General features: G+C 37.5%; 1 protein-coding gene across 1 annotated transcript; it reads right to left on the reverse strand.

Annotated features, from left to right (window-relative positions):
* Positions 1-3,905: 3,905 nt before the first annotated feature.
* On the reverse strand, positions 3,906-15,173 carry LOC126826754 (DALR anticodon-binding domain-containing protein 3). Its single transcript, XM_050555838.2, has 11 exons — positions 14,985-15,173; positions 13,288-13,604; positions 11,458-11,762; positions 9,965-10,164; positions 8,735-8,826; positions 8,351-8,492; positions 7,491-7,617; positions 6,304-6,362; positions 5,787-5,903; positions 5,170-5,238; positions 3,906-4,512 (listed from the first exon to the last, which is right to left on the reverse strand). The coding sequence occupies exons 1-11, from the start codon at positions 15,171-15,173 to the stop codon at positions 4,393-4,395; spliced, it is 1,737 nt and encodes a 578-aa protein (XP_050411795.1). The 3' UTR covers positions 3,906-4,392.
* Positions 15,174-15,479: the final 306 nt, after the last annotated feature.

Raw genomic sequence — 15,479 nt, forward strand, 5'->3', positions numbered from 1 at the left:
TCTGAGATGAAAGGGATACCAAAAGGGTGCGAAAGGGATTTCTAAAATTTTTAAAGGGCTATTATAAGGCGAATGGAATATAATAAGGGAAGAAAGGAGTCTTCTAGGGCGAATGAGATATTTGAAGGGGTCATATACTGGGATATCAAAAGCTAATCAGGGCTTCGTCTCTCTGAATTTATTTTCCCAGTCATCACACGTTCTGTACGCTCTACTTTCATAAATATTTCTTCGGCGTTGATGACATAATCGATATGGCATACTATTAAATGGATTTTAAATTTCTTCACCTCGTTTAAGTTTTACAAACTGATATTGATTCAACGATAAAGAATCTTTTACGACTGTAAAATGAAATTTCACGCTCAGGTTTTCAGACACGCCTTGACAGTTAATCAGTGATTTTTATATTGAGAGTCCAGTTCAAATTGTGTATGAATATATCAATGGAAAATATTCAATTACAAAAAAAAAACAGCATGCGAACACTTTAACAGAAGATAGGTTGCCAGGCAACGAAAAATACGCCCACGGGAGATAAATCGTACGCACGGTCAACAAGGGTTGTTGCATATTTGAATCTTTTGTAGGTTATGGGAGGGTGGAGGTGCATTTTCAAGATTATCTCATACAGATCAGATTATAATTTTCGAGGTTTGAGGGTCCATAAGATGCTACAAATTGAAACAAGGGCCTTAATTCTGGAAGTAATGTACAAAGATTGTTGAAATTTAACAGGCATTTTCGTGTAACGAATTCAAATAACGCATTCAAATTTCCTACCGATTGGATGGTAACTTTTGTCGTTGGTGGGTTCACAAGGTTAAACAAAGTGAATTAAGGACCATAACTCCAGACGAAATTAACGGAAATTATTAAAATTAACCAGACTTGTTCATCTCACTAGTGTAACTAATATACATCAATTTCGAAACAATCAGATGATGCATGTAGTCTGTAGAGTGTTGACAAGAAATTGTGGACGACGGACGGACGGACGGACGGACGGGGGCGACGGCAATATACGACATTTCCATGTTGGTGTATAAAAGGCAGTTATAACCGTACACAGAGCAATAGCAAGTTGGAAAATCGGATCCGGAGGTACTTCCTCGGACAACACCATGGACTACCTGGTTAGTGCGCCTGCGCCTTCTCCACTGAATATTTATCTATGCGAGTATACTTCCAACATTTTCTTTCTTTATAAAACTGTTTTAGAATTTAATCTGCAGATGAAACAATGTTACTAATTGAGAGCTAATTAACTCGTCCGATGTTATCCCTTTCTGTGATGGAAGTAGCCAAGAGAATATTTTCTGCTGATCGGTTTGCAATAACTAGTATGTCTTTCTGATGGTCCCACAGTGTCTGTAGCTTATCAGTGGCTTATAGAATTATAATTAGGTTCTTAATATGTTATTTGAGTACAAAGCAAAAAGGATGTCACGGGAATTTTATGTTCAGAGCCCTATTTACTATGGTAAAAAAGATTTAGCTGAAATCAGGCCCATAAAAAGTGACCTAAGGCCCATAAAATGTGACCCTCATAGATCAAAAAATATACATCTATATACATTATATATACTATCATTATTAGTATTAAAGAGAGAGAGAGAGAGAGAGAGAGAGAGAGAGGGGGGGGGTTAGTGTCCACTCAACACAAACTAGTTCATTTCGGGACCAACATATGGTTCACTTTTATTTCAATAATTCGCTTGCGCGTAGGGGTCTTTAGCAGTGGGAGGAAACCGGTTGACCCGGAGAAAACCGACGAGATTGAACAGGCGATCCTACTCCTTGTCACGTACAACCGGGTAATCAATGACAGATTTTAAGATACAACGCGCACGTGCTAACCATTCGACCACCTACCCCCCCTCAACATTGTAATTATGGAAAATTATATATAAGAGCTGGCAGTTCTCACCGTAACATTTGAAAACTAAATAAGGTAAACGGGGTATGCTGAAAATGTCAGTCAAATTACTTCACTCTTAAGCTAGAGAAAACCTTATTTTTAAAGCGCTGTAGCCTCGACTGTGCGCTGTCAGGATAATCAACAATTTCTTGATTATCCAGTTTTGTGTTTAAATCATCAAGAAGCTATGAACAGCAGATCGGATTCAAATCCAATGAAATCGGACATATAAGATGGCATCAGGAGTTGATTATGGTCTTGATAAGTTAATTAATGTCTAATTAATAATTTAGATAACATTTCAGGCCTAAAGAAAGATCTGCAGTAGGCAATTTAGCTCTTGCATAATGTATGTTTAAACTGTATTTTTATTATTATTACAATAATCAGTAGACATGGCAAATATTGTTTTAGAATCGAAGAAGAGTGTTTGAACTGGGTATATATACTACAATTTGTGATTGTCGTTTGTTTGTCTGCCTGTCTGTTCAGGGTTGGGGCTACACTTGAGCTGTCCCGAGGCTGAAATTTGGTGTATAGATGTAGCCTGGACTGAGGACTAACATAGGCTAGGTGGCGTTGGCCTACCGGTTCAGGTTCTGGAACATCGACTAGTGGTTATCAAGATTAAGATCATCGGAATGCTAAATACAATGTTATTGGCCAAGAAATGTCATGGATTTAAAGTAGCTAAGTCTCTAACTCAATATCAGCCAAAGTCGTCGACATTGAAAACACGAATTATTTGTCAATTTAAATAAACATTGATGTTGTAATCTTACCGGGGAAAAGGTGGGCTTCTGATATCCAATATTTAAGACAAAATAAACATTTTACCATTGATACACGAATAGTGTACCATAATGCGTTTCAGTGCCGTTTGTATTAAGGGACTCGAATAACAGGCTACACATATTCCAAAAGACATGTGAAAGGGTTACGGAATATTCTTATCTGGAGAACATGTGCAATAAATACTATCGGTGTAGACTGGAATAACCAGACGCTAGAGATTGCCATTCGAATGAGACTTCTGGCGTATTACATTATTATATGAGTTGCAACCATTTGTGTCAATTTCTAGATCTCAAATATTAGCTACTTAGCTCCTTTAACATCCAAGTCAATATGGAGAGAATTGCTAGTCTGAGACCACTTATATTGAACTTAACACAAGAGTTGTTTACTCTTTTAAATAATTTCAATTTCTCAATGCAATGAATCATGATAAATTTATATAAATATATATTAACATTTTAGATTTTAAAAGATTTGATATTCCATAATCACCTGTTTTTTAATTTCATATAAAATATTTCAACAAATTATATAAATTATGTACACTGTTTATTATAATTATTTAGGACTGCAGTTCATCCAGATTTTCCGACATGCGCAACTGTCTAGTCATTCAGATGGGACGAAAAACCAAAGTCCCATGTATACATTGGCATGCATGTAAAAGATCCCTTGGCAGTTAGAATTCAATATAAGAGTTGGCCGTAGTTCCACTGCCAGGGCAATATTTGCCTCATAGAAAACTGTATGGTGCGTGAGAGAGGGTGCGTGAGAGAGAGAGAGTGAGAGAGAGAGAGAGAGAGAGAAATGGGGTTTAATGTCTACTCGACACAGGTCATTTCGGGACTAACATATATATGGTTTTAATTTTATTTTAACAATTCGCTTGCGCATATGGGTCTTTAGCAGTGGGAGGAAACCGGGGGACCCGGAGAAAACCCACGAGGTTGAACAGGCGACCCTACTCCTTGTCATGTACAACCGGGGATTCAAAACCACGCCAGTTGACTCAATGACAGGCCTTTTGATACAGCGCGTACATGCTAACCATTCGGTCATGGCGTATGCGCTTCTTCATTAGCCCAGTAGGAGCAGAATAGTAGGATGTTAAACCCCATTTCATTTCATTTCTTGTAGTACTGTACAATGTTTATCATAATTTTGTAGGCCTGTACAATAAACTATATAAATTACACTGTTTATTATAATTATGTAGGACTGTACAGTATCTGTTATAACTGTGTAGGTGGGGTTATTCCCATCAATAGCAGACCATTCTGTACAATGTCTGTTATAACTGTGTAGGAGTGTACAGTATCTGTTATAACTGTGTAGGTGGAGTTATTCCCATCAATAGCAGACCATTCTGTACAATGTCTGTTATAACTGTGTAGGAGTGTACAGTATGTTATAACTGTGTAGGAGGGGTTATTCCCATCAATAGCAGACCATTCTGTACAATGTCTGTTATAACTGTGTAGGAGTGTACAGTATCTGTTATAACTGTGTAGGAGGGGTTATTCCCATCAATAGCAGACCATTCTGTACAATGTCTGTTATAACTGTGTAGGAGTGTACAGTATCTGTTATAACTGTGTAGGTGGAGTTAATCCCATCAATAGCAGACCATTCTGTACAATGTCTGTTATAACTGAGTAGGAGTGTACAGTATGTTATAACTGTGTAGGAGGGGTTATTCCCATCAATAACAGACCATTCTGTAGTACTTGGTGAGCTGCTTTCATTAAATATAGTCTAGGAAACATAATAGCCAGTAGATGAGGCTGACAATCCTGGAAATATACAAAATGTACACAAATATTTTCATAATATTATCTTTAGCATGGTAGTGTTTCAAATTCAATATGGACATTCCTGGGAATTATGGTAGTACTTCAAACTGATTATGGATTTTGTCAAAAAAATGATGGTAATGCTTCCATCTCATTGTGGGTTTTCCCACAATATAATGGTAGTACTTCCACCTCATTGTGGGTTTTCCCACAATATGATGGCAATACCTCCACCTCATTGTGGGTTTTCCCATAATATGATGGCAATATTTCCACCTCATTGTGAGTTTTCCACAAAATGACGGTAATGCTTCAAAAACCCATCTTATGTTTTCCCCAAATATCAATGTGGGTTTTCCCCTCAATATATGGTAGCTTCAAAGTCATTGTGGGACTTCCCAAAAATGATGGTCCTGCTTCAAACTCATTGTGGGTTTTACCCAAAATTATGGTTGTGTTTCAAACTCATCATGAGTTTTCACCAAGCTTGTAGGATAGAAAAGTAAACTCAAACTAAAGAGGGTGGGAGGGGATTGTACTCCCACTCCAACGGACCGACAGACGGAGCGACGACAATATGTGCCCACATTTCAATGTGGGCGTATAAAAACAAATTAGTTTGGCCTTTAGAGTATTTATATTTAAGAATCAACTTACACCTAGTATATGAATTCTACTATAGTAGGAACTTAAACTACGACTCAATGATATCAGGAAATTAGCAACCTAGAAAATATAAAATAAAGATATATAATAATCTGATACTCCTCTTTAAATATCACAGAGGTTGAACGTACACTCGACTAGGTCATTTCGGGACTAACATATCGTTTAATTTCATTTCAATAATTCGTTTGCACGTAGGGGTCTTTAGCACTTTAGCTGTGGGAGGAAACTGGACTGGGAGAAAATCCACGATGTTGGACAGTCGAGGCTTGACTCAAAGATTGACCTTGTGATCTAAAGAGCATGCGTTAAACTATTCAGCCAGCCAACACTCCACAGAGTTTAAAAGGTAATCGAATTTGAACAACTTTAATACTCCACAAAGTTAATGGAATTTGAAAATCTTTCCTAGCAATGAGCACTACATTAACACACCACACAGATTAAAGTGTAATGTTTACATCAAGTGACCTTTGACCAAACTTGAAGTTGGCCTTAACAAATAGATCTAACCACATTATGTGGGGATGGATGGCTGCGACAAGCATGATGGGCGAACACAAACAGACATCATTGGTTTTATTCATATAGAAGACAATTTGCTGTACCTTATGTGTGTGTATTTTAGCGTTGATATCCGATGACGATGGTCCGAGATTTTCTACGCATGATTTCACCATTTCAGGATAAATATATATATAGTTATATAATAAAGTCCATTCCTCCTGCAAATACACATGAGTACAAATAATATATTCTAAAACAAACACATGGAGTACAAGTCATATACTCTAAAACAAAACAAATACACGGAGTACAAATCATATACTCTGAAACAAAACAAATACACAGAGTTCAAGTCATATACTCTAAAAAAAACCAAATACACAGAGTCCAAGTCATATACTCTAAAATAAAACAAATACACAGAGTACAGATATACTCTGAAACAAAACAAATACTCAGAGTACAAGTCATATACTCTGAAACAAAACAAATACTCAAAAGTACAAATCATATTCAATGAGGTTAAAGTGTGTAAGTGAAATGTCAAACCGCAGACTGGGCTTTTAGTTTTAGGACTGGTTAACTGAATCTACTGATGAACATATATTATTCCCTTACCTCCTCCCGTAATGATTCAAACTTCACTTCATCTACATCAGGCAGACTGGGATAAAACCCTACAAAACAAATATATAAACCAGTATAACACAGGAATATATAAACCCTATAACACATGAATATATAAACCCCTATAACACATGAATATATAAACCCCTATAACACATGAATATATAAACCCCTATAACACATGAATATTTAAACCCCTATAACACATGAATATATAAAACCCTCGAACACATGAATATATAAATCCCTATAACACATGAATATATAAAACCCTATAACACATGAATATATAAACCCCTATAATACATGAATATATAAACCCCTATAACACATGAATATATAAAACCCTCGAACACATGAATATATAAACCCCTATAACACATGAATATTTAAACCCCTATAACACATGAATATATAAACCCCTATAACACATGAATATTTAAACCCCTATAACACATGAATATATTAACCCCTATAACACTTGAATATTTAAACCCCTATAACACATGAATATATAAATCCCTATAACACATGAATATATAAATCCCTATAACACATGAATATATAAATCCCTTTATAATTAACACATAAATATAAAACCCCTAGCTAAAAATTATTTGGCGTGCATGTAAAATAACCCTTGCCATTTGGAATTTTAAATAAGAGTAGGCTGCAGTGCATAGCATACGTCTGTATTAGCCCTGCACGGAGCATGTTAAAGGTCAAATGACAGCTCAGAATCGAAATAAAAATAGGTCATGCCGTCGATGTCAAGGTGTATGTCCGTCTTCATTAGCCAGGTCGGTGCAAAACAACTGTGACGTTAAACCTGTTTCATTCTCTGATGGTAAACACAGGACTCTGCCACGAGCATAAAAACAATAAATAAAATAGTTTAAACATACATTATGCAAGAGCTAACTCTGCCTATTGCAAGTCTTTCTTTAGGCCTTAAACATGTCATATAAATTAATAATTAGACACTAATTTACTTATCTAAACCGTAATCAACTCTCGATGCCATCGCTAGCCTTCCATATTTACTGGATTAGGATCCGATCTGCGGCTCTACGCTCATTCATGATTAAATCAAGAAATGGATAATCAAGACTATGTATTTTATAGTGAGAAATGCCAACTCTTTATCTAATCTTCAATAACAAAAATTAATTTAATACCTTTTTCAACACCATCGTTATAATGTTTAAATAACGTAGCCAATCGGGCACAATTATACATAACAAATGATCCTGCTCTGTTGTCCAATCCCTGGCCATCTTTGTTCTCTTGTAAATCTAATTTAACCTTCAAATAAACAGATTTATGATACAGATACATCTTCAGAGAGAGAGAGAGAAATGGGGTTTATTTAACGTCCATTCGACACACACTAGGTCATTTCGGGACTAACATGGTTCAATTTTATTTCAATAATTCGCTTGCCCGTAGGGGTCTTTAGCAGTGGGAGGAAACCGGAGAACTCAGAACTCAGAGAAAACCCACAAGGTTGGACAGGCGACCCTGCTCCTTGTCACATACAACCAGGGAATCGAAACCACGCCAGTTGACTCAATGACAGACCTTATGATACAGCGTGCACATGCTAACTATTCAGCCGTCCAACCCCACTATCTTCAAAGGAAATGTTACTACCCATATGAATGAAATGGGGTTTAATGTCGTACTGTTCTGCACCTACTGGGCTAATGAAGATGGCATACACCATGCAGAGTGCCACGAGGGAAATTTTGCCCGAACAGCAGGAATACGACCTACTCTTATATCAACAGTTCATCACATAGAGAGCAAATAGCGAATAGTTCAAAATATATGGAAACCAACATGAATACAATATTTCAAAGCATTTGAAATTACTAACATATTCCAAAAAATTAAATACCTGGATATTCATGGGGAAAAAGATGTCACCATGTTACTTTTTTGTTTTTCATGTGTCAATTTTACGAATTTCGAATTTACTGTTACCAAGATTGCCCTATTTTATAATATAATTTTCTACTTAATATAAAAAGCGTACTATATTTCTGGCTGTAGTAGACAACATTTCAAAGCGTAAACCAGCTACTGTTAATGATTTTAATGTATCCTTCCACCTATCGCTGGTCACCTGCTCACCGTACTTCATCATTGTAGATTCGACCATCTGTTCATATCGTAGGCTTGAATATAAATATAAATAAATTTATGTCATTAAATAGAGTTACTTCCCTTATATATATTATAGATTTTTGGGATACTTGATGGAATGTTCCTAGAAATTGTGTCATTTCTGGTGACAAGATGTGCATAAACCGAATATGGTACTATTTCGATCAATGTTTGAAATGTTTGATTACATGTCACGATTCTGAACACTCCAGACAGTCAGGAGGAAATGACTGGACCTTAGTGAATTAATTACCTGTATAGTTGTTGACTGGATAACGAAGGCTGTAATGTTTGATTATCAGGTCCCAATGATCTACTCGTTACATCACCATATATAAAATGACTCTAGAAATAAAAACATCAAATCTATTTACTAACCCAAGGAAAGGTAAAACAATGAAATGAAATAGTGTTTGACACCCCAATTTTCTACTCCATCAGCCCTAATGAAGACAGGCATATACCATGCAGTGTGTTATTAGGGAAATTTTGCCAAGGCAGCGGGTATTATGGTTTACTCTTATCTTAAAGTAGCTAATTAGTCTTAACTCAATAACATCCAAAATCTTTGACATTGAAAACACAAATTATTTGTCAATTCAAATCAACATTGATGTTGTGATCTTACCGGGAGAAGGTAGGCTTCTGATATCCAATATTTAAGACAAAATAAACATTTTACCATTGGTACACGAATCGTTTACCATAATGCGTTTCAGTGCGATTTGTAACAAGGGACCTGAAGAACAGGCTTGACATATTTCACAAGTCATGTCAAACTGTGACGCCATATTCTTATCTGAAGAGCATGTGCAATAAATACAAATACCATCGGTGTAGACTGGAATAACCAGACATTAGAGATTACCATTCGATTGAGACTTCTGGCGTATTTCGTCAAACATAATTGATTTAAAATTAAAGTAAAAACAGAAACGATTGAATGTAAATCAGTTTATATACACTTATGTTACATTATTATATGCAGTGCGACCCATTTATATCAATTTCTAGGTCCCAAATGTTAGGAATTTAGCTCCTTTAAATTCCAACTGTCACAGGTTTTTCCCATACGTGCAAACTTGTCACATGCTAAGTTGGGATCAGTTCGCTACCACTAGACTCAATGCCAGACGTTATGATCTCTCTAGCCCGCCCAAGAAAGAAATGGGAGAGAGAGAGGGAGACATGGGGTTTAAATTCCACTCGACACAAATAAGGTCATTTCGGGACTAACATAATTTTTAATTTTATTCAATAGTTGTAGGGGTCTTTAGCAGTGGGAGGAAAACCTGAGGACCTGGAGAAAACCATAAGGGTTGGACAGGCGACCCTACTCCTTGTCAAGTACAACTGGGGAATCAAAACCACGCCAGTTGACTCAATGGACAGACGTTATGATACAACGCGCATGGCTAACCATTCGGCCATCCCCCCACCCCTATAAAGAAATGGTCTTTACGTTATTTGTCCCACAACCCACCTGTTTAATACAATGTGTTTGATTGGTTACGTCTGATATTATCTGATATAATAAATCTATCTGTTGTCGTAGAAAAGCTTGTCGTTGTGAAACAAGATGGAGACAGTGTAGCGTCTGCTGATTTGACATGACGGCTGATAAACACTGTAATAAATAACACGCCTCCTTAACTTCCACAGATCCACCATCTTCTGTTATCACTACATGGAAAAATAAAAAGATCGGTTGACTGACAGTCAGATTTACCAGTGTCAAGTACTCTAGACTGACTAACAGACAGATTTTTCAGTGTCACATACTCTAGACTGACAGTCAGATTTACCAGTGTTGAGTACTCTAGACTGACTGACAGATTTATCAGTGCCGAGTACTCTAAGCTGCCAGAGAGTCAGATTTACAAATGCCAAGTACTCTAGACTGACTGACAGTCAGATTCACCATTGTCAAGTACTCTAGACTGACAGTCAAAATTTACCAGTATTGAGTACTCTAAAACTGACAGTCAAATTTACCAGTGTCGAGTATTCTAAACTGACAGCCAGATTTACCAGTGTTGAATACTCTAGACTGACTGACAGTAAAATTGGCCTGTTGGAGAATTCACTGACCGGTCAGTCAACATGGCATCATTGTAGCTATCAGCTTACTTCAAGCAATTTATGGCTGTAAGGACCTCCTGGGTTCAACAACCAGACTTCTTAGTTTGATTTCCCCCTTGTCAGTGGTGCAGATGGGACGACAAAGCCGAGGTCCTGTGTACACGTTGGATTGGCATGTATGTAAAAGATCTTTTAGCAGAATCGGATGAAGACTACGACGGAACACTGATCTCAAAGCCAAATATACAGGTGTAGTCAATCTTGACTTGTATCAAGCACTAAAGGGTTAGGAGCCACGGTGGTTCGCTAACCTGGATTGGGCAAAAATTTTCTTCGGTGAAGAAAATGAAATGAAATGGGGTTTAACGTCCTACTTTCCTGCTCCAATTGGACTAATGACGACAGGCATCCGCCATACAGTGTGTTATGAGGAAAATCTAGCCAGGTCTACCTTACATGTATATCGAATTCCAACTGTTAAGGGATCTTTTACGTGCACTCTAATGTGCACACAGGACCTTGATTTTTCAGATAGCTATCCCGGAAAATCTTGAAGAATTTCTTCAGCCAACACTGGGAGCAAACCTGCAACCTCTAGACAAGTGATCCTGTGTTTTACTCACTTAGCCAAGTTAGCTCCTGTCTGTAAAAGAACAATGTGTAGTCCTTTGGATGGGATGAAAAACTGAGGTCCTGTGTACTCATTGACATGCATGTAAAAGATCCTTTGGCAGTTGGAATTCAATATAAGAGTAGGCCATAACGCTGCTGTTTAGACAAAAGTTCTCCAAAAGCACAAAGTCAGATGTATGTCCCTTTTGAATAGCCCAGTCGGCGCAGAACAGTAGAACAATAAACCTCATTTCATTTCACTAAAAGTGTTCAAATTCTCACCATTAACAATACATAGATTTTTATCGTAGCCGGACTTCCCCACGGGCAATTTCTTATCCTGGATAAAATTTCTAACGTTCAATATCACAGGTAGTCTTTTATCACGATCATCCAGACTCCTATCAGGATTTATCAATATATGTTTAATTTCTTCACGATATTTACACTGAGTCAATGTCTCTTCACAGTGAGTGAGTCTGGATAAACAAGAGTTTGTATCGATCTGTGTAACATCCAGGTCAAATATACGATAAAGAGATTTAACGCAATCAGGAGGTTCAGATATATTTGATATAACTTGATACCTGTAAGAAATAAACACATGTATAATTATTATTCAATTTTCCTCGTATAATACATGATGAAGAATTTTACCTGGGTAGCGGCATATCAGCGATCATTTTTCTGAAAAGGTTTAGTTACGTTTTAAATGACCCCATGACTGGCCTGACCCAATTCTCATTCCAACCAATATTTCAGATAAGGTAACCATATTTTGCTTATTAGCCCCCAAGTTGTTCCCCTAAAGTTCTGACAATCTCTGACTAGTCTTCTCAATCTCAGGTCAGTTTTTTTGCAACAATCTGTAAGGTTTCTGCCAACAAAAATCTAAAAGGTTTCTGTCAATAACAATCTAAAAGGTTTCTGCCAACAGAAATCTAAAAGGTTTCTCCCAACAATAATCTGTAAGGTTTCTCCCAACAATAATCCGCAATAATCCCCTGATTAACAGAGAACTGAACTTGTACATCTTTTTTTTAGAAAGTACATTGTAATTTCAAGAATCCAGAAGTCCATGACACCGTTAACTGGAGAAAAACTACTTAAATCATACTCATGTAGTCTGACACATGGAAGATATCTGCATTAAGTCTGTTTTCTGTGGATCTAGTTGCTCCCGAATAAAGTAGAACATACATGTAGAAGTGAGTGATAACCCAAACTCAAGAAAATCAAGTAGATCTCCTGAATTCAAGAAAAACAAGCGGATCCCTTGAACTCAAGAAAAAAATATAAAAACAACAAGCGGATAGTCTGAAGTGGAATCATTAGTGGATTCCTTGAATTCAAGAAATACAAGCAATTCCTCTGAACTGAAAAAAATAAAATACATTGTAGATAAATGTAAGTGGTCTTTAACAGTACAATGTTTCGGTCTCAATTGACCAACATCAGAAATTCTCACAAAATTGCAGAAATTTGATTATTACATATCCACTTCCATGTAACCTGTTCTATCCCGGAGTTTGCCAAGAAAGTTCTTCAGAATTTTCTGGCATGATTTCCCCTAATCAGAGATGCAGACCACAGACCTGGCAAGGGACGACATATAGTCGTTCGGATGGGATGGAAAACCGAGATCCTTCCTCCACATTGGTGTCATGTAAAAGAACCCTTGGTACCTGCTGGAATTTCGATAAAAGAGTAGACTGTAGTGTTGCTATGCGGGCAAAATGAACTTTCTTCATTAGCCCAGTGGGTGCAGAGAGAGAGAGAGAGAGAAAGAAATGGGGTTTAACACCCACTTGACACAAACTACGTCATTTCGGGACTAACATATGGTTTAATTTTATTTCAATAATTCGCTTGCGCGTAGGGGTCTTTAGCAGTGGGAGGAAACCGGAGGACCCGGAGAAAACCCACGAGGTTGGACAGGTGACCCTACTACTTGTCACGTACAACCGGGGATTCGAAACCACGCCAGTTGACTCAATGACAGACTTTTTGATACAGCGCGCACGCTAACCATTCAGTCATCCAACCCCCCAGAGGGTGCAGAACAGTAGGATGTTAAACCCCATTTAATTTTATTTTATTTCATCTACTTACCCACTAGCTTGTAATAATTTCACTAGTTGTTGGAGTAAAACAATATTTCTTATCAATTCAGGGTTTGTCTCTGGTTCATAATCATCGTCGTCAAGGCAACACAGAGTCTTTATAACAACAGTCTTTTGGTCAGATTTGATTTGAGATAAACCATAGTTATCTCCCTTTATTAATGTTTCTTTTATCACATTACAGAATGATCGTGGTCGATCAGCGTAAAATACAACAGAATTATATATATCACTCGCTAAGCGTTTGATTGGTAAAAGACGCTCCGATGTTTTTTCTTTTATTTCCGTCTCTAGGTCTTTTATTATCTATAAATAAGAAATATTACATTACACAAACCAGGTCATTTCGGGACTAACATAACATATGGTTCAGTTTTATTTCAATAAATCGCTTGAGGAAACCGGGGGACCTGGAGAAAACCCATAAGGCTGGACAGGTGACCCTACAACTGGGGAGTCAAACTACGCCAGTTGACTCAATGACAGACCTTAAGTCATGATACAACGCGAACTGCTAACCATTAGGCATTCAATCCCCCTTATAATAAATAACTCTTACGATGAATGAAATGGGGTTTAACGTCCTACTGTTCTGCTCCGACTGGGCTAATGAAGATGGCAATACACCATACAGTGTGCTATGAGGGAAATTTTGCCCGAACAGCGGCACTACGACCTACTCTAATATCAAAGTCCAACCACCAAGAGAGCTTTAATGTACATGCCAATGTGAACACGGGGATGACCCTACTCCTTGTAACATTGAAGCTTGGGATCAAACTATGTCATGTGATTCAATGACACACCTTGGGGATCACGTGGCTAAGTGGGTAAGACGCTGGCTCGCTAGCCTGGAGGTCGGGTGTTCGATACCTGCATTGGCCAAGAAAGTTCATCCAGATTTTCCGGCATGGTTCTCCCTTGTCAGTGATGCAGGATGGAGGCGCTGACAAGGAAAGCTGTCTAGTCGTTCGGATGGTACGAAAAACCGAGGTCCCGTGTACACATTGGCGTGCACATTAAAGATCCCTTGGCATTTGGAATTCGATATAAGAGTAGGCTGTAGTGCCGCTGTCCGAGCAAAATTTCCCTCATAGCACACTGTATGGCGTATGCCTGTCTTCATTAGCCCAGTTTGGAGCAAAACAGTAGGAAGTTAAACCTCATTTCATTTCATTTCAATGACAGACCTTATGATATAAAGCATACACAGTCGACCAGGGGAGTGGAAATTATCAAAATAATACTGGAGTTTATTTCGTGGGAATCAATAAACAGATGACATTTAGACATGTCGACAATGAGTTAGAACATATGGTTCAATTTTATTTCAATAATTCACTTGCGCATTGGGTCTGTAGCAGTGGAAGGAGACCGGAAGACCCAATGACAGACTTTATGATTTAATGCGCAAGTGCTAACCATTCGGCCATCCCCCCTCCCTTACTTTTATTTTTATGACCCTCGGCCTCACCCTAAATAAAAATCTCTCAGAAATTAAAATCTTCTGTGTGTTTCACCTACAGATTGTACGGATACTTTTTTGTTGGGAAGATGTTTGATGATACAATATGTAATATACAGGATGGGCATTTATTTTTGTGGACAATCAACGACAACGTTTCCATAATGACGTGGCTAATGATCATTTAATTAAAGTTTATGATGTGAAATACTAATGGTAACCTGTTCTGAAACTTCTGGGCAACATCCTCGTGGAAGAACAACATCGCCATCTTTCAAATCACGAATTCTTCGACCAAGTGAAACTTTTCTGTGTTGCACATCATTTTTTAACAGAAATTCCCGTGTTATTTCTTGCAAAACATTAAGATCATCTTCAGACTTCATGTTGACTTCGCTGGAGGCAGCCATTGTTGTTTACACCGGAAGTTGTCATACCATTCGGATATCTTCGTTTTATTATTATATCGAAGTGAACCGATTAAGGTCGTAAAGGCCCGAATTTTGGTTCGTTTAAAAGTATATATATATATATATATATATGAAAAAAAAACAGCACAACATAATGATCCTACTTTTTTTTTTTTTTTTTTTTTTCTAAATTGACCAATTGTAGGCAAGACTTGGGTCGTCGAGTTGTCTGGAAACCGCCTGGCAGATCGAATGAAAAGTGGGTAGCTTTCAAGGGAAGTAACTACACTCTACAATAGGGTGTTC

This window comes from Patella vulgata, chromosome 7 (assembly GCF_932274485.2).
Source record: "Patella vulgata chromosome 7, xgPatVulg1.2, whole genome shotgun sequence".
In the NCBI taxonomy this organism is placed as follows: domain Eukaryota; kingdom Metazoa; phylum Mollusca; class Gastropoda; family Patellidae; genus Patella; species Patella vulgata.